This window comes from Manis pentadactyla, chromosome 6 (assembly GCF_030020395.1).
Source record: "Manis pentadactyla isolate mManPen7 chromosome 6, mManPen7.hap1, whole genome shotgun sequence".
Lineage (NCBI taxonomy): Eukaryota > Metazoa > Chordata > Mammalia > Pholidota > Manidae > Manis > Manis pentadactyla.
In genome coordinates, this window is record NC_080024.1 from 20,288,364 (window position 1) to 20,308,927 (window position 20,564).

The 20,564-nt window shown below is 38.9% G+C and overlaps 1 protein-coding gene across 12 annotated transcripts in view; it reads left to right on the forward strand.

Moving 5' to 3' along the window:
* The window catches only part of FN1 (fibronectin 1), a 61,088-nt gene extending 47,302 nt beyond the window's left edge, over window positions 1-13,786 (forward strand). For 4 of the 12 annotated variants that reach the window (XM_057503573.1, XM_036916277.2, XM_036916284.2 and 1 more), the window contains 12 exons: window positions 680-767; window positions 1,655-1,831; window positions 2,614-2,703; window positions 2,944-3,123; window positions 4,284-4,373; window positions 5,367-5,758; window positions 6,716-6,854; window positions 9,051-9,215; window positions 10,786-10,911; window positions 11,416-11,522; window positions 12,578-12,688; window positions 13,030-13,786. In XM_057503573.1, coding sequence (XP_057359556.1) covers window positions 680-767; window positions 1,655-1,831; window positions 2,614-2,703; window positions 2,944-3,123; window positions 4,284-4,373; window positions 5,367-5,758; window positions 6,716-6,854; window positions 9,051-9,215; window positions 10,786-10,911; window positions 11,416-11,522; window positions 12,578-12,688; window positions 13,030-13,101 — 1,737 coding nt within the window. In that variant the 3' untranslated portion in view covers window positions 13,102-13,786. Of the gene's footprint in view, window positions 1-679; window positions 768-1,654; window positions 1,832-2,613; window positions 2,704-2,943; window positions 3,124-4,283; window positions 4,374-5,291; window positions 5,759-6,715; window positions 6,855-9,050; window positions 9,216-10,785; window positions 10,912-11,415; window positions 11,523-12,577; window positions 12,689-13,029 lie in introns of all 12 variants that reach the window. The other 8 variants (XM_057503574.1, XM_036916312.2, XM_036916320.2 and 5 more) reach the window with 2 other exon arrangements.
* The last annotated feature ends 6,778 nt before the right edge of the window (window positions 13,787-20,564 follow it).

Consider the following 20,564-nt stretch of genomic DNA (forward strand, 5'->3'; position numbering starts at 1 on the left):
TAAATAGTTTTGGAGGTTACACAGTTCTTTAAATGTATTCTGTTCATTTTAAAAGGTTGTATGTGTGCATGTGGTAGGGGTGGGGGCCAGTTTATATATCCATAGGCTGAATACATATAAATCCACTTCAGTGACACGTTTTCTGAGCTCTGTTACCTTGGCAAGGAATATTCTCCAGTTCATACCTACCTATCTGACCCTACCTTCATTAAAGCATTTTTAATCCTTCCAGATGTACATGTAGAAAACTAGCTAGGAACCTAGGAAATTGATGTACTTCCTAACAATTCCAGGGAAAACTACAGAAAGAGGGTTCAGAGGTAGAATGGAGCATTTTCCCTCTGCTCTATGATTTGAAAAAAGCATGATTTGCATCTGTCAGATCATGAAGGAGAAAAGCAGGCTAATACTCATTTCCACATATTGTTTTAGCTTAGTGTAAATATGCAGCTGAAGGCTTCTTTGAATTTGCCTTAAACACATTTTTAGTACACATAATTTAAACATGTTGTTGATCACCTGTAGTATAGGAATGAGATCAGCCTAGGAATTTACAGTACTGTGGGTTTTGCTAGTGTATTTTCTCTTTTTTAACCATTGCATTTTTCTAATGCTGTAGTGAAAAATCCCTGGGCTTCAGAGGTTACATTCCTAAAGCTTACCATGCCTTTCTTTCTAGGTGGCCACCAAATACGAAGTGAGCATCTATGCTCTTAAGGACACTTTGACAAGCAGACCAGCTCAGGGAGTTGTCACTACTCTGGAGAGTGAGTTATTAAATTTTCTAGTATTGACAAAATTCTATATAAACAAACAATTAAGAAAGATAAATGATTTTGTTTATCACTAAGTTCACAATGGAATGATTCCCAATTTGGAAAATTGATGTGCATGCTCGTCTGTTTTACTTAGGATGTTTGCCCTCAGGCCCCTCCAGGAAGTGGTCTACTGACACATAAATGGAATCACTTCATAATGTGATGATGTTGGTTTATGAATTCAGATTAGCAACTAGTTCATGCTCTACTTGTTGGAATTTGTTTTCATAGAGTTATATTTGGGGAAGACCTGCTGATTTCTTCAGTATCTTACTGTAACAGTTCAATAAGTGGCAGACAAAATTGGGCCTAGATTCTAGTTTTCTGCCACATCAATAACAGAGTATGCTTTTTCAGAAATCACATAAAGTGCCAAAATTTCCTCGTCTATAAAATAGGGATGGCATAACACCTGTTGAGAAAAAAATAAGAAGCCCTATAAAAATGACAAAATACTAGTGATACATGTATATATCACTGCTAGCTAGCCACATTATTGTAACTCATACTACACATATTTTACATTACAATAAATTAATAATGTTAACACTTGTTGAGGTATTTGTAGATACTATAAAGCCAGCCTTTGGAAATGCTGGTAGTATCTGTAAAGCTTTTAAGTTCCTCAAAATAAAAAAGTATTCAAAGTGAATATTTTCACATTTCCTAATTGTTATCCACCTTACTCTCTGGATACCACAGGAGAATATCTATACATTATTAGTCATATGTAGAAATGGATGCATTTGATGTATGCATAACAAACAGTTTAAAATATCAGAATCTTACCTGTATAAGCCTGCCAGGGACTAATCTCTAGCTATGATCTCATGCAGACGTCAGCCCTCCAAGAAGAGTCCGTGTGACAGATGCTACTGAGACCACCATCACAATTAGCTGGAGAACCAAGACCGAGACAATCACTGGCTTCCAGGTTGATGCTGTCCCAACAAGCGGCAAGCCTCCAATTCAGAGAACCATCAAGCCAGATGTCAGAAGCTACACCATTACAGGTCAGGGAACTCACTGTACTGACCACATCTGTGAACTGCTATTCATAACATAAATTAACTTATTAATTATTCCACCACTTATGCTAACTTATTTTTAATGTATTATGGTAGCCCAACTGTATTTTTTAAAGAACTTCTTTTCATACCATGATCAAAAATAGTTTCATCGTGTAAATTTCATCCAAGGTTTGCCAGAGAAGTGGTATAACCTCTATTCATCAGAGTTGATATGTCATCAATGTACCCTTTCTTATGAACAAAAATTGCAACATAATGCTTAAAATCAAAAGAAACTAAGTGGTAGTATATAGTTCTTAACATTAACATAGATAACAAAGCACAATTCAATTTTAAAAAGCAAACAACACTATGTCATAAAGATCAAAATTGTAGTCAGAAAATGTTCAATATCTGGGTCAATTTATGTCTTTCGATATTTAAAATTCTGATTACATTTACCAACCAGTGGCCATCTGATTATGATAAAAAGAAAACTCAAAAGGTATTCACTCCTCATTCTCCAAGAGAATGGCCACTTCTAACACAGCATTTCTGTATTCTGGAATTTATTTTAGCCCATGTCTTTCGTATTCATTAGTGGTTTCCCCTTGAGGTATGTTTCTCATTACCAGTTAATACCCATACTCTGCTCTAATTTATTGTTCAAATGCGAGCCACTTCTAGGCATGGGATGGTAGGGGAACCAAGCTAGTTGCAAATGAGTTTGAAAATTTTCCTAGTAAATCAAGATCAGATAAAAATAATCTCTTCACAAATCCCAGGTTTACAGCCCGGCACTGACTACAAGATCTACTTGTACACTCTGAACGACAATGCCCGGAGCTCCCCTGTGGTCATCGACGCCTCCACTGGTAACTACTCTTTCTATTGAAGAAATGCCACCTGATTTTTAAGCGAGTAGTCATGTGAACTTAAGAAACAAGAGTGAGGCGAATATTTTTGTATTGTAGATTCCAGTGGATCATTTTCACAGTTTACAGAACTCTCAGATTTTCTCAAGTCTGTTTTGTTTATAAGGGCTGGGGAAAGACTGCGGATGATTCTCTTGGCTATTCAAATTTTCTTAGAGACTTAATTTTGTTTTCTTTTAGCCATTGATGCACCATCCAACCTGCATTTCCTGGCCACCACACCCAACTCCTTGCTGGTATCATGGCAGCCCCCCCGTGCCAGGATTACTGGTTACATCATCAAGTATGAGAAGCCCGGATCTCCTCCCAGAGAAGTGGTCCCTCGGCCCCGGCCTGGGGTCACAGAGGCTACTATTACTGGTATTGTGCTGCTATGCTTCCATTTTCCTCCTCCTTCCTAGGACACACAGAGTGCTTGGCAGATTCCAATTTTGTCTTTGACTCTATACCATGAGAACAAGAAGCCCTGTTTCTGATAACAAAAAGAGTTCTCTATGGAGGAGCTGTAGAGCTTAAGACATCTCAAAAGGCATGAATTCATGAAAATGCAATAATTTCAATACTCTTATAATGGCATAACTAGGATCTTTTTATTGGCTATACATTTGCCAGATACCTGCCAGCCCAGTCCTAGGAAAAGATGTTTTGTTTTGGTTTTTTTTTCCAAAGCAAAGTAGCTAATTTTGATCCTGTTCTGTCACTCAGCTCCCTAAAGATCTCATGATCTTGCAGAACTTGACTGAGCGCCACCTGCCATTGCCTTCATGATCAAGTTTCACATTATAGGTCTTGAGGCAAAGTGATTCCCAGACACCCATATTAGAGAGAATGCCCCGGTTGGGGAATAAAAGTTGGCCCTTTGGGAAAGAACATAAGCCTCTGGTATTATTCTTGTCCAAGAGATTAAAACTGTGTATAGAGTATCATGTGGACTTAAAAATGCTATAGAACATACAGATGCCAGAAGGAGACATTGCTTTTTCAGAAACTTTGGGGACAAGAAAATAGAATCAGATATGGAAGGAGTTGAATTGAATGCATCCTACAGGGACCACAGAGAGTGATCATGCTCTCTTGCAGAGCACTTATCTATAGTTCTTAACTTTTCACTGAAGCTGCCACCGAGGGCCATCTGATTAGGCCTAAGTAGGTTCATATGGAGTCTGCAGTGATCTCCCAAATGTTTATTCCACTGGTGGTGTACAATGCTGATAGATTTTCTTGGAATAAAGAGGACAAATAAGACCATGTGTTATAAGAATACCCAGGAAAAGTTAGCATGAAAGTGCTTATTCAGGTGTCAGATTTGATAGGAAGATAAATTAATTTGCTATGTGGCCATCGTATGCAGAGTATTTGACTGTTTATGGAAGAAAAGTAAAGTCGATTTTACCTTTCAAGAGGCCAACGGCCAGCTGGAGAGAGCATGCTTACTCCCCAGTAGTGTCTCCTGGTAAGATCAATTTCCACTTCACTAGCTGAGCCCGCAGACATAATTGGATGCTCTGTCCTCCCACCAGGTCTGGAACCAGGGACGGAGTACACAATCCAAGTCATTGCTCTCAAGAACAACCAGAAAAGCGAGCCTTTGATTGGGAGGAAAAAGACAGGTAAAGAGCAACATCCGGGTAATAGGGAGACAATGACTATAAAACTAATTACATGTGACCAATTTTGCAGTGAAAGGTTCTCCAGGTTTTGATGCATTTCTCATGGAACTTTATTTCTATCAGCACAGCATATAAGATACACTCTTTGATAGCATGAATAACCTAAAATAATTTGCAGAGTTCAGCTTAATTTTTTTCTTAGCCAGTCAATAATAAAGCTTTTTATTTACCTTAAAAAAATTTAAAGCAGATGTTAAAATGTATAAACCAAGTTGCTATCATTATTCTTTAATATACCTTCTGTCAAAGTTAACAATGTTTTTTTTTAAAAAAAAGGGAGAAAAATCTGATTTGTCTTTATTTGCCATTTGGTTTCTGAAACTTGGAATTAATAATGTTCTGCTTTTTCATCCAATTTCAGTTTAATTGGAAGAAAATGCTATATTTACGCTGATAGAATTTTTAAATAAACATGTATGTATTTTATCCAATTTCACAGTTTCAAACCATGAAAGACTGTTGAGCCAAACCTCCAGAACTCTGACTTCAGATGTGATGTAATTAGTGGGGATTCTGGTCCTTATAACATGACTCTCGAATGAAAAAGGGCTGCACATTTCAGTTTCATTAGGCTTAATTTGAGTGTGGTGGCTTCTATGCAGCTCAGCAGTTCAAAGCTTTGTGTGTATGATGAAGTCATACTAACACTTTTTGTTCTAAACTATAAAGAAACTTTTGAGAAAAATCATAAAGATTTCTTTCTGGAAGAAGTGTTTCGTGATCTAAGAACTGCTGATTTTCCAGGGGCTTTGATCAGATTGATAGGCAGTCGTTGTTGGCTGAATTGATGACTGTCACTGCTGCTACTCCTCCAGCTTAACATGCTTTGCTTTTTTGGCTCTAACCTCTCTTGGCTAGATGAGCTTCCCCAACTGGTAACCCTTCCACACCCCAGTCGTCACGGACCAGAGATCTTGGATGTTCCCTCCACAGTTCAAAAGACCCCTTTCGTCACCAATCCTGGGTATGACACTGGAAACGGTATCCAGCTTCCTGGCACTTCTGGTCAGCAGCCCAGTGTTGGGCAACAAATGATCTTTGAGGAACATGGTTTTAGGCGGACCACACCACCCACAACAGCCACCCCTGTAAGGCATAGGCCAAGACCATATCCACCGAATGTAAATGAGGAGATCCAAATTGGTCATGTTCCCAGGGGAGACGTAGACCATCACCTCTACCCCCACGTTCTGGGACTCAATCCAAATGCTTCTACAGGACAAGAAGCTCTTTCTCAGACAACCATCTCTTGGACCCCATTCCAAGAAAGCTCTGAGTATATCATTTCATGTCATCCTGTTGGCATTGATGAAGAACCTTTACAGGTAATTAATTTTTCTCTTTACTTCTGGGCAGCCTGGAAAGGAGTAACCTAGTAACTAGTGACCAAAGCTGAGCTCTGATGTAAAGTGGCTACACTTCTAGAACCTCTTAGAAAGGTGGCACACATAAGCTCTGATTTTTTTTTAATCTTAATATGGGGGATGTGCCAAAGAGTGTCATTAGCTTTTGTTTAATAGAGAATAAAATCACTTCTATTTTTCTCACGCATTTGAGGTTTCTTAATAATACAAAGAAATGATCCTAGAAAAGAGAACTATCCCACCTGAACTTACATTTGTATAAGAATGACTAAAACACCATCCTTATAGTTTGTCCTTGGGGAATCCCATTATCTACAACCTAAGGAGAAAGAATATAGGTGAAGCTATGTATATCAGTTGTTACAAGTGACTGAGTCTGTAACTAAAACCTCTATTCTTTAATTTGCTGGTAGCAATTTTAATTGTGTTCTTAGAAAGTGGCAGAATTTTAAAAACTACTACATGGTGGGAAATTTATGAGGTGAGACATATGAGTTTGAGGACTTGCCAAAGTGTTTTGGGGACCCCTTGTTGGGGTCGGGTGCCACCTTGCGTAGGATGGCTGTATCCCACATGCACAGTGTCCACGTTTTATGTGAAGGGGGCATAGCCAGGGTTTCTGGTGGACCTGCACAGACCTGCAGCTACAGCAGGATGAGGAGGGGGCTGTCCCTAGAATTACTGGAAGGCTCCTGGTGATGGGAGCGCATAGGGAAGACTTTTGGCAGGAAAATCTAGCAGGTAGTAACCCCTCACCCAAGTTCCATTTCTCTCTTCAGCTGGTGGGGACCCTTAGGCCCTGTTTGTTTCCTTTTGCTGTGCTTCCATAGTGAGGGTTACTGGTAAGAGAAAAATCAGGAAAGGCATCCTGGTTCCTCACTGCAATGCTTTCTCCCTTCTTTCTGCATATAATTGCAGTTCCGAGTTCCTGGTACTTCTGCTAGTGCCACCTTGACAGGCCTGACCAGAGGGGCCACCTACAACATCATAGTGGAGGCACTCAAAGACCAGAAGAGGCACAAGGTTCGGGAGGAGGTTGTTACCGTGGGCAACTCTGGTATGTGAATGCCCCTGGTGTCCAGGCCCAGGCTCCCTTCGGGACTACCCCAGAGGTGCTTTTTCTATCGACTGTTCCTTTGTGGCCATTGTCTTTTAACTTTGGGAAATAATGCCGTGAAGTAAGTGGGCAACTTTAAATTCAGTAATTCCTTCCTCATAGTATTCTAGCATCTTCTCTGCCAAGTGCATGCACAGAGTCTCCAACAGTGATAAGATGATAGACCTGGGAGGACTTTAAATATTATTTAGTCCAATGCCCTGAGCCCTGTTAGTGAGTATCTGCGTTGATACAGGGCGCAAGTCTCCTGATCTCTTTTCCCCACCCTCTCTGTCTCACCATGTTGCTGTCCTCTTGAGTGATTTTTAAGCAGCTAAACTGATTACCTGAAAAGGAAATATTCCCAGTCTGCAACATGAGGGACAGCTGGGTTTTGTTCTTGATGTGAAAAATGCTACCAACGTAGCCCATTTCTGTCCAAAGAGCCCCCTATTTCATGTTATTTCTATTTTTTTTTTTCTGGTTATATAGACCCCAAGCCGCAATAGAGGTTAAATGGTCATTTACTCTTCTTTGTAGCACCTGGAAAGTCCTTTTAAACAGTACTGCATCACCTGGCTTTTCAAGCCACAGCAGCTGAAGATGCAGAGGAATGTAAGATAGGGAATAATCAAAATCATGAATCTCGAATGTTCCCACCAGAGGGTTCTCTATTCTACATCAGCAGGGGAGGGCTAATTTCTGTTTCTGCCAAGTGACTGGCTTTATTTCCTGGGGCCATTTACTTAATCTCAAGCCTCCTTCCTCATTTGGTAGATGATGATTTTTTTTTATTTTACATGTATAAACACCTGTGAATTAAGCAGTTGAGTATTTTTGGGCTGGGGGAATCATTTTGTGCTTGTCTTATTATTTATCCATGATGAGTCACACCTTTTACCTCATGTGGTTTTACTAGTAGAATGCCACGTGAAAGGAATTTTCGGGCACAGAGTTCTGTTTCTTTGTGCTTTTCTACATAAATTTAAAAAAAATATTCCATCTTCATAACTTTAGTCCAGGGGGATTTTAACTCCAGTCTATTTTTAGGAGGGTTATTGAAACCCCTAGTAGCACTTGAAGTTCATTTTTCTTTCTGCCTCCTCATTCCCAGAAGCAACATTCTGCATTCTAGCCAGGTTCTCCTGGCTTTGAGACAGTTCAGCCTTCCTAGTTTCTCCCAAACTGTTTTCTTCCAGGGTGATTGATGCCTTTTAAATATTAGGTGCTTAAAATATCTATTGCTTTTGAGCTTTTTAAAAAGAACTAAACACAGTGGGATTCTAAGTCACAGAAGTTAGTCTATTTAATTTTTAGAGAATAACTGGAATCATGCTTTGTTGCCTTGCATATTTTAAAATAAGCTTTCCCAAGATCAGTATCTTAGGCAACATGAAAAGATTCTATTATTTACTCCTAAGTTGTCCATATCCCATTGCTTTCTCTGATTTGGAACTGTTTATTTGTAAAATAAAAGTCCTGTCATTATGACAGTAATATATAATATCTAGGATTTTTGCACTATTATGCAAAAAAATGCCATAATAAAAGCAAATATTGCATTATAATGCCATCATATTATAATGGTATATAAAAATTGCTGACTATTGCAAAAGATGCCCTCTAATTATTATGTTGTGGCTGCTTTCTAACTGTTGCAATGGACTGGTACTTTGAATTCAGATCTAATGTGATCTTCACAAGGTCCTGAGCAGGTAGAGATATTTAATTATAACCCCCTTATTATAGATGAGGGAAGAAAGGCAGAGAAATGTTAAACAACAAGTTTAAGGTCACTCACGTACTAATGGAGAAGCATTTCCAGCCTTTGCATCTCACTGAAGTTCTTAACTAGCTTAAAATTGCCTCAAGATCTGTTCCAGGTTCTATAGATGAGATTTATCAGGATTGATGACATTTATAAGTGATGGCAAAATGAAAGATGGGCTCCTTACATGCCTGTGGTAAGCATCCACTGACAACCCCTAAGCTATGCTTGTTAGAGCAGCTGATGCATTCACATAATAGATGAGAATTCCTTAATACTACTGGGATTTTTATTTTTGATTAAGTCATTATGTACAATAATGCAGTTTTCTTCCTATGCTCCAAAACCACCAGTAAGATGTCTTTTTATTTTATTTTTTCTTTACATAGTTGACCAAGGCCTACACCAACCTACAGATGACTCGTGCTTTGACCCTTACACGGTTTCCCATTATGCCATTGGAGAGGAGTGGGAGCGGTTGTCGGAATCTGGCTTTAAACTCTCATGCCAGTGCTTAGGCTTTGGCAGTGGTCATTTCAGATGTGATTCATCTAGTGAGTAGCTTGCTTTGTCCATGTCTTCCCATTCCATGCATTCGCCCAGTGTGCCAAGGAAGCATGTTTGGCAGACACAGACTTCCAAACATGAAGCAAACAAGGGCCAACTCCTTGACTCAAAGTAACATTTTGCATCACAGAAAAAAGATGGGAAATTTTACTTGTTGAATATTGCTTCATTTCAAGGGTCAATATGACTATTAGTAAGAAATAAATTCGTGCTGGCAATGTACTTTTTAAAAATTTTCTGTTAAAATACATTAATAAAGTCAAACTTTCTGGAGCCAGGTCTAATGAAGAGTATCAGAGACACAAAGAAACCCCAAATCTCTTTTAATTTTCAGTGCTGAGTGAGCTTAGGTGAACATTTACACTCAACAAACACTTAATCTTTTTCAACACAAACCAAACATAAACACATCATAGTACATATGCACATTCATACATGTACATACACTCTCTTTCACATCACATACACACATCAAGTAGCTTGAATCTTGCCAAGTAATGTGGAGAGTAAAGGTAATCCACGTATAGACAATTAAGAATCAACTTCAATTGAAAAATATTTGATTTTCAAATTAGAGAGATTTTAGTATTTTTAATTTTTTAGTTAAAATGATCCTAGGAATGACCTCTTATGCTTTGAGATTTAGTATCAGAATTTATAAATATTTCATTCACGCTTTGTTTTTAGGGGCTGTGGTTATTATTGACAACTGGTTCATTTTTATAGGTGTTAACCATTATGGCATATAAACAAGCCTCCTATAGTTATATTCAGAAATTGTATTTGGAAAAATGAAACACAAGAGATTGTTTTAAAGATTTTTAAAGTATTTTACTTAACTGGTAAACATGAAATGGTTTAATTCATACTGAAATATAAAAACAACTCATTTTTTCAATGCAGACAACTGTGTTTGACCATCTGAAAATGGGAAGACACAGCAGAAGTGACCTATGCTGTTTAGGAGTTGGAAGTTTTAACATTTGCAATCTGGTTTTTAATTTCTGAAATTGAAATATTTTTAAGTTTGTGTATTTACTACCTCTCAGGAATATTGAGGGAGCAGAGCTCTAAGTTTATCTATGCGATTCTTTAGCTCAGCTTACGTATTCTTTGCTTAGATGTTGAGTAACTTTTTTAAAGCCTAAGGAATGACTGACTTGTTGATAAAATGGAAGCAGTGTATTGTCATACAAACTTAAGTTTTAGTATAAACCTTGAAGATTAAAAAGTCATCTTTTATGTTCAGTGGAGATATGTAACCGTGACTTTTAGATACTCTTCAGAACCAGTCCTATTTGTTGGGATAATAACCATTGATTTATCATTTCATTTGTTTTTGTTTTGTTTTGATACACAGGTTTATTCTTTTACTCTTCCCAAGTATAAGAAATGGGTTGTGGCCTGTAGAAACCAACTGATCTTTGTTTTTCGGTTTATTGAACTACTTTGTAGCCAGGTTCCCTGGCTTTTAAAATCCTGTGACATGTCCCAGTGCATTCACTGTGAGTCAGAGCACACCAATGACTCTTTGCCTCTGATCTTCCCACGCCACAGAATGGTGCCATGACAATGGTGTGAACTACAAAATTGGAGAGAAGTGGGATCGTCAGGGAGAAAATGGCCAAATGATGAGCTGCACGTGCCTTGGAAATGGAAAAGGAGAATTCAAGTGTGACCCTCGTATGTTGCCACAGATCATTTTTAGTGCCTTATTAAAAGTGCTCCCACTTTTATTGCTGAGCTGTAACTCATTCACAGAAGTGACCGGCAACTTTAGGTCCCCTTGAAGAGTCAACAGTGGGTTTGTTAATCTTTTGATTTGGGAAAGTGGAGACAAGCTTCAAGATGAGCCATGATTTAATGTTATTACAGGGCCCTTTAGGACTTTTCTGACCTGAGTATTTTTACCATAATCTGTAGTGGACTATTACAAGAAAGCTTTATGGGTCTTTAAATTCAACTTTTAAAATATGAACCTTTTCCAATTTGTCAGATCTAGGACTTGGAAATGCTGCCCCAAAGTCTTTATAGTTGTACCTCTCAAATGGGTGATTCCCATAAACATGTGGGACAGTGGCTATGATAATACAAATTTAGGAGATAAACAGAACCCACCCCTATGTAAGGGACAGGTCTATCGCTGTTCTTAGTCTTACACGTGCTTCTGACTTGCGTCTCTGGTAGATGAGGCAACATGTTACGATGATGGGAAGACCTACCATGTAGGAGAACAGTGGCAGAAGGAGTATCTCGGGGCCATTTGCTCCTGCACATGCTTTGGAGGCCAGCGGGTAAGACCAGATGTGCCGGGCTCCCTGAAATTTGGAAAAGACAAAGGGGAGGCTCCTGCATTGATGACCAGAGCTTTTTTTTTTACATGAAAGCAAGTTTCATTGATTCTATGTATAGTTCTGACATTAGATATTAAGAGCTTTTAAATGGAGATATCTGAATCTGAAATATTTAAGTGAAGATATGTGATTGTGCTTTTAAGGTTCTTTTGGTTATAAGAGAAAAACCCAACTTATTTTAAGCAAAAAAAGGCTCACGTATTTGGAAGTCCCAGGATCAGCCCACTGCAGCTCTCCCGAGTCTCTCCCACCCTCAAGTGCTTCACGCCTTCACTCCTTTGTATTGGCAATTCTCCAGAAGTCTCCCTCTGATGGTCAAAGTTGAGCTCCGTAAGCCCCAGGTGTATCTCCTACGATCTTAGGGGCAACAGTCAATGAGAACACCTGGACATTCCTGGAAAAATCTCAGGGAGGAACCTCGCTGGCCCCACTTGGTCCTGCTCCCATCTCTGGCCAGATGAAAGGCCAACCCCCACAGGCTAGGAAGGAAGTGGCCATGTGGTGCATTAGAAAGAGCGTGACTAGGAGTCGCCCAGCTGATGCAGTCCCAATCCAACAGTTCAGTGTGACTCCTGCTCCCTCTGAGTAAGCCAGTCCTCTGGGTCTTGGCTTCTTTACCTGTAAATGAGGGTGTTTGTCCATGTGATATCAAATCCCTTTTAAAAGCTCTAGGGCTCTATGAAACCCTCTTCTATCATCTTGTGCAGAAAGCTTACTAACAACGTTGGGACTGGAATGAGCCTTAGCAGACGGAAAAGCAGAGAGGACATTTCAGGAAAAGCAAAAATAGAAGCAGTCATAAGATAGGAGTAATGAGCCAAAATGTATTATGTGAGTTATAAATTCATGAAATACATCATCGTCACACTTCCTGAGTGACTGTTTATATTTTGCCAATGTGCAGGACCTGAAATTCTTCATTAACACAATCATGAAATTGTGATGTTCACAGATTATCATACGCCCCACCTGACGTCATGTCTCTGTTCTCTCAGGGCTGGCGCTGTGACAACTGCCACAGACCAGGGGCTGAACCTGCTCATGAAGGCTCCACTGGCCACTCCTACAATCAGTACTCACAGAGATACCATCAGAGTACGAACACGGTACGTGCACTTGTACCTTGTTTCTCCCCTTAACACAATTAGGTACTTTGTAGGGAGTCACTTTCTGTAGGTATTTTTCTTTGTGAACCAAATTGTTTTTACTAAAAAATTTTTTTATGACTTAAAATACTGTATCCTGTGACATAATTCAGGTTCAAATATATTAACCTCTTGAACATCTCTTGTTGCCCAGTGTTGCTAGGTTCTTGAAGCTACAAGTATTCTATTGATAAATACCGTTATAGGAGACCCCCACTTTCTTCTATACCCTTTAAAGAACTGTTTTTGTAAAGTTTCTTCTTTTATTCCAAAAGGATGCTAATTTTCTTCTTTTTTAACAGAATGTCAACTGCCCAATTGAGTGCTTCATGCCTTTAGATGTACAGGCTGACAGAGATGATTCCCGAGAGTAATTATTCCTGACTGAGAAACAAGTGTGGATCTCTGCCAAGGTCCATCCAAACTGGAGTGATGTTAGCAGACCCCATCTTAGAGCGTGTGTTCCTTTCTTAAACCCTTTGCTCTGGAGTAACTTCTCCAGCTTCAGCTCAACTCACAGCTTCTCCAAGCATCACCCTGGGAGTGTTTTGAGACTTTTCTTCTAAGTGGGGGCAGTATGTTGCCTGTTCTGCTCTTAAGTATTCAATACCGCTCAGTATTTTAAATGAAATGATTCTAACTTGGGATTTGGTTTGGGATCAATAAGGAAGCACATGCACCAACCAACATGCAAAATGTACTGAAATGTTACCAAAATTTTAAGTAGGAAAGTTACCCTAACACTCTGCTTCCACTTAACTGGCTGCAATATCGTAGGAATGGCATATCCTTGTTACTGTGGTATTTTAAATATCCACAGTACTCACTTTTCTGAAGTGATTCTGGTAATTGCCTAGAAATATTTTTCTTTTACCTGTTATTTATCAATTTTTTCCCAGTATTTTTATATGGAAAAAAACTGTATTGAAGACACTTAGTATGCCATTGATAAAAGGAATTTGGTATAATTATGGTTGGTGATTATTTTTTATACTGTACATGCCAAAGCTTTACTACTGTGGAAAAACAACTGTTTAATAAAAGATTTACATTCCACAACTTGAGTGTTGTCGTTTCTTTTTTATGTAAAGGAATTTGGGGGGAAATAAGAATCCTCCCAAGTATTCCTTTTCTTTTCAAATCCAGCAAACATTTGAAAACCTAGGATGTGTACTGCTCTCTAAGTCTTAGTAAAGTAAGTATAAGATACTTCTAAGTCTCACTACAGAAACACAGATTCAATCTTGTCATTTCATCTCTTCAGTAATGGAGATAGTTTTGTATTTTCTGCTTTACCAGACTTAAGGAGACGCACATATTTAACATGCTAGCTAGAAGTATATTCGGAACAACCTGTTATTCTTTTCTGACCATTATGATTCTTCCCTCCTTCCACTTTCCTTCCTTCCTTCAGATGACTTGAGATGTTCCGACTGCTGGAGCAGAGCCCAGAGGAGCTCCGTCTCAGGCCGATGCCGTGGTGTCACGCCCTCAGTCCCGCTTGCCTTGATTCACGCCAGCTCACACTTTCAGCACGCCCAGCCCAGCTGACAAGGCTGCTGTATCCTTGGCTGCAAAGGCCGTTTCCTTTTCAGTTTAACTTTTGGGGAATCAACAAAACTTTGAGATTAAAACTAGCATCCAGGATATAAACAGTGGCAGTGGGAATAGTTGATTATTAATTAGTAAAAGATTAGTAATTCATAAGATGCAAGACAGAAAACACTTCATACACCATTGTGCAATATATGAAAATAATAAATACTTCCAACGAATACTAAGATTAAAACAGAAAGGAATTTCCTAATAGTTCATTTAAGGAAAACAAAATGAACTTACATTTGATTTACACTTTATAAAATGCCCTGACATGCAGCCTCTCATTTGGGGGAAGTATGCAGTCTAATTTTAGAGAATACAGCTCAGATGAGTTTTTCTGAGCAGACACAGACCCAAACTGAGACTTTGTAACATCACTCATCTTACAGCTTTCTTAGGCTAGTAGCTACCAAGATAGATGCTCTGCATATGTGAAAAGAAGGAAAAAATAAGAGAAAGAACAAACCGTGGTGCTGTTAAATGACTGTCTCACGTGCATGCATCAGCACAGCTTATTGGAGAGCTGTATGGAGTAGCACACTGTACAGTCCCCCTGACACATGCCCAAGGAAAAGTACACTGGGCCCTCCACAAGTGAAGCAAAGGCCTGAGAAATGCACTGTGAAAGCCTGCACCTCAGGTCGATCTTGTTTAAAGGCCTTTCTATTTAAGAACATGGAAGAATAGTTTTGGGTTGATTGTGCTTCAAACCACTCATCTAAATGCAAACCTAAAAATATTTTCCCCAAGTGAGTTTCAGTAAATCCAGCTGGACTGTATTAATTAAAGGGATAGCAAACCCTTGACAACTTACACTCTGAAATGTAAAACCCACAAGCTCCACATGAAGATAAAAAAGTAACACTTCGCCAGGATGTCTGCCAGATTCTCAAAAGTAATATATTAAACTTACAAATTAAATTATTTCAGTAGTGAGTCAATACCTACATTTAAATAATCAGAACAAATTAAATCTAAATGGCTTTTTATGTTTTGGCAGCACAGTGTGAAATGCTAAGACTTTCTTTTTTCTATTTTACTATTTCTCAGCAGAATCAAACATGAGAACCGAGAGGATTTCCGAAGATCTTTTACAGTTTTTACTGACTCACTGTTTCCCCTGAGAATTGTCTGTAACAGTCCAGACTGAAAAGGAACAATTCAAAGACCAATCTGGATTTAGGCAAGAAATTGCCAATTCAAGAAAGAACTTAGGTAAAACTAGTAAATATATCAGACTTTAAAAAGTTTGAAGCTTTACCTTGCACTGCTGCATATGATTTTATTAAACATATTGCATATTTATTGTATTTTCAGCTCTAATGACCTAAGTGAATTATGCAAGTTAGTCTGTATAATACTATCACTCCAAGCCTGTAAGGCACACTTCCTATGGAGATGAATAAAGAAATGATCAGGTGGAAATTACAAGTATAGGAAGTGGCTCTTCTATTTAATTATATTTTCATCAAAAATTCTATTCCATTTCTACTTGCATGAAACTCATTAAAGTGATTAAGAAACATCACATCAGCACATTTAAGTACTGAAATTGCTTCCTATTCAGTAAATTCCCATTACTGTGGTAGAGAAGTGGCAGGCTACAATTAAAAAATCCCATTTTCAGGAGATACATTTCAAACACTTAAAAAAAAAAAAAAAGACCACTTTTGGGACTTCTAATGTTTGGAACATTTAAAGATAACTACAAAGTCTGATAAAGCAGAAGCAGCACAAAGATGACCTTGCACTGCCACGGGTTTTTCAGACTAAGAAACTTCTATTTAAAGAGTCCATGGCGCTCATATTTGAAATGTTGAGTTATCACTGCCGTATCATCCATATCCTCATTAAAGTCAGTCTGAATTGCAAACAAAAATCTCTGTTACAAAAGGAGAGATACTCTTAAGTAATGAGAGAGCAAGAAAAATGGTGCTTCAGCTAAAAACCAAAAATGGGAAATTCCTTTTTTAATGTTTCTCAGAAGGGTCAGATATGAAATACTAAGGCATATTTTACATTTCCTTGAATATCTCTTTATTCTTTAGGGATATACAGTTTTTAACAATTTTAGGAGCCAAATTTATCTCTAAAATAGCTCATGTGGAGCCCCCAAAGGCTGGAAGTTAGCATTGTTTGAGGCTGTCAGAGGCAGCCGGCCTCCTGTACTCACTGGGGCTGGAATTACCTGTTCTGTAGGCTGCCCACCACAGCAGGCTCCCCTTACCTAAAATACATCAAAGGCCAAGGACCCTCCCAGAGAGCTCTGCCCATCACAGTACCAGAAGGAAATTTTGCCTCTGCCAGGAGTCTGCAGGGTAGGACTTGGAATGAAATCTCATTATCTGTATTAATTCAGCGTTAGTTGTAAGATACTGAGCCAAGTGGGGAAAAGCTGTATTTGTCTCAAAAACATGCCATGGTGGTAGAAATACTGGAATCCTCATCCCTTACTGGTAGAAATGTAAACTGGTGCAGCTGTTAGAAAACAGTCTGCTGGTTCCTCAGAAAGTTAACGACAGAGCTGCCGCACGACCCAGCAATTTCACCCAGAAGTGAAAACCTATGTTCACATAAAAACTTGTATACAAATGTTCATAGCATCATTATTCAGAACAGCTAAAAAGTGGAAACAAACCAAATGCCCATCAACTGATGAATGGTAAACAAAGTGGTATAACTAAACAATGGAATATTATTTGATGAAAAGGAATGAAGTACTCATGTATCCTAACCTTGAAAACATTTTGCTAAGTGAAAGAAGTCAGGCACAAAAAGCCACATACTGTATGATTCCATTTATATGAAATGTCCAGAATAGGTACACCAACAGAGCCAGAAAGTAAATTATTGGTTACCAGGGGCTGGGATTAGGGAGGAACAGAGAATTGCAGCTAATGGGGGCAGGGCTTCTTTCAGGGGTGCTGAAATTTCCTGGAACTAGGTAGTGGTGATGGTGGCACAAGTTTGTGAATATGCTTAAAAATCACTGAGTTGTACACTTTGAAATGGTTAAAATGGTAAATTGTATGCTGCATGAATTTTATTTGAATAAATGCACTTCAGTTACAGAGTCTCTTAAATATTGCTTCTTGGTAAGAAGTGAGATGGGGAAAAACAGTAAATGAGAAGTTGAGGAATTCAGAAACTTTGCCTATGTATTTAGAAACTGAGGTAAAATCTTCCAAATATACATCCTACATTTTACAGTAGTTTCTATATATTAGTCATTTTCTTCTACATCCCCAAGACCCCATATACACAAGAGCACTATGAAAATAACTGGCATTTTTTATAAGAACTATTACCATGTCCCAGGTGGTATTCTAAGAGTCCTTATATATTTTGTCTTATTTACTCCTCAAAGCAACCCTAAGAAATGGGTACTATTATCATCATTTCACAAATATAAAGTGAGGGAAGGGCTGAGAGAATGGTCTAACATCAGTTAGTTGATGACAAACTAGCTCCAGGACATTTATTTCTTAACAGGGTACTGTTCTGCCTCTCTAGGTGTGAGTCCATCCCCATTTTATAAATGCAGAAACAAACCCCAATAGGTTAAGGCATCACCCAACTGGTAAGTGGCAAAACAAGTTAAGTGATTATCCTGAAAAGTCTAAAGATGGTTTGCTGGATAGAGAGGTGGACCATAATCAAAAACAGGCATACTGGGGGGCTGCTGGCAATATTATTTTTCTTGATCTGGTGAGTGATGACATTGGTGTTTAAAAATGATTCTTTAAGCTGTAGATGATGTATGCACTTTCCATAGACATGGCTTATTACAATTTATCTTTTAAAATAAATTGTGCCTATCACAGTATTTAAGCAAAAATAAGGTTTGAGTGACCACCAGTGTGAGGCACATGGGGCTTGAAGACCTGTAAGATGCTCAAGAGAAGGGACAACAGACCAGGCTTCAGAAAGAAGGTGCCTCTGGAGACAACAGGATGGGTAGAGAATGCCCTCTGTGGACCCTTCACAAGTGACTGAAGGCTGACTTTGCTTCCTGGGCCCCAGATGCTCTGCCTATTTAGATATACTCTTTGCTGATCCAAGTGTTTTATGCTATGGGTTTTCTGCCCACTATCACTGGTAACAGATACAGATCATTGTGTCTTTATCATTTAAACAGCAAGGACACTGATCTTTGTTTCAAATGTTTTAATTGCATTAGAAAAGCAGCTATATTAACAGGGTTCCAGTTCAAGACCCTCCCAAAGTACTGAACTTCCTGGCTACCAACTCCCTCCACTAATTAACCTGAATATAGATAAAGGAAAATAGTGAGATAGAGAGCCTAGTAGGAGGAACCCCAAGGATAGGCTGCTGGCTCTTTTGAACAGGTGTGTGACCGGTGGTGGCTTTCGCTTAAAATAGGACACTGCTTGGCAGGGCAGTGGAGGGGTAAAGTGTGAGAAGGAACTATTGAAAGCTCTACACTGAGTTGCTTTGTAGAGTCAATGATTGACAGGTTCATGCTACCTGGGGTGCTCCTCTCTAGGGCTCATTCAAACTTCCCCTTCCTGACTCCTAGGGAATCCTGAGAAGGATTACAGCAGCTGTTCGGCCTCAGGCACTGCCTACCAGAGTAGCCAATTCTGGTGGGGAAAAAAATGAGCTCAAAAGCCAACATACCAAGACACTTGAAAGCAAAGATTTCAAAAGAAAAATAATGTAATAGATTAGATTCGAACAGAAGTAGAAATAGTAAAACTAATAGAGCTAGAAAGAAGGTACCAAAAAATTTGAAAAAATAACAATTAGACATGAAAAATACACCTGTTGAAATAAAGAGCTCAACAGATGGGACAAACAACAGAATGGATACAATGTAGGAATTACTTAGTAAAGTTGAAGACCAGAGTAAGTTCTCCAGTAGTGACAAAGGAAAGCAAAAAGAAATGTACAATATAAAAGAAAAGCTAAGAGATTAGAATTGCTAATATATGTGGATGAAAGAAATCCCAGAGAAATAAAAAAAAATGGAAGAGAAAAAATATTAGCAGAAAAGGGATACATTTCCTAGAATTAAAAAAAAGACCTCCAACTGAAAGGGCCCAGAGTGCACCAACAAGTAACAAGAAGCCCACTTAGAGACATGTTATAGGGAAGGTTGAAATATAAAAACATTAAAGTTCTATCAAAAACAAGAACCAGACTGACCTCAGGCTTTAAATACAACAATGGACACCTGAAAACAATGGAGTAGGTCTTCAAGTACTGACGAATGTAGAGCTCAGCATTGTATGAATTCAAATACACAGCAAGGATAACAATATTCTTAGGCTTACTAGGCCTCAGAAGCTTTGTCACACAGACCACACTGCATAGTTTATACGGAGAAGAAACGCAGAAGATATTGCAAGACATATGCCATGCTGCTCTGTCGTCAGTCATCGTCTCAGTCTCCTCTAGACTCTTAAGTTTCTCAGACTTCTCTTTGTTTTTGATCCTGACAGTTTGGAGGAGTACTGGTCTAAGTATTTTGTAGAATGTCCTTCAACTAGGAGTTGCCTGAATTTTTTCTTATGACTAAACTGGGGTTATAGTTTTAGAAATAAGACCAAAGAGGTAAGGTGCCGAGGAATACTATCAATGTGATACCATGTTAACCTTGATCACCTAGCTGAGGCAGTGTCTGTCAGGTTCCTCCACTTCCAGTTACTCTCATCATGAGAGGCTCCTTTGGGCAGTGATGCTCTGGTCTCTCAAGAGGATACAGCCAGAAGTTGCCCAAGATTGGAGCAGGAGGCCCCCTTCCAAGGTGGCTGGCTCACAAGGCTGGCAGGTGGTGCTGACAAGGCTCTCTGTGTGGAGGGTTGACTAAACGTCTTTATAACATCGCACAGGTTAACCCCAGAGCAAGTAATCCAAGAAACTAAGGCTGGAGTGCAATGCTTTTTATGACCTAGCCCCATTACTCACACATTTTTTCTGAGTACTTCATTGGCACTCATGTCATCCCTGTTTCTGTGAGGGAGGGACTACACAAGGGCTGGAAGTTCAGTCATGATATAAATGCCTAGGAGGAGGACCTTAAAAAAAACTTCAGAGATTTTAATTTAGAAAGAGGTGGCTTAAAGACATCAGAAGGGAAGATTCATCTATTAAGGTGAAAGATAACAAAAGGTTTCAGTTGGCTACAGGTGTTAACATACATGAACATTCAGAAGCATGTGTTCAGGGCACATAAATGCTCCACTGTGTCCCAAAGCAGGGAGCCACTGTCCTC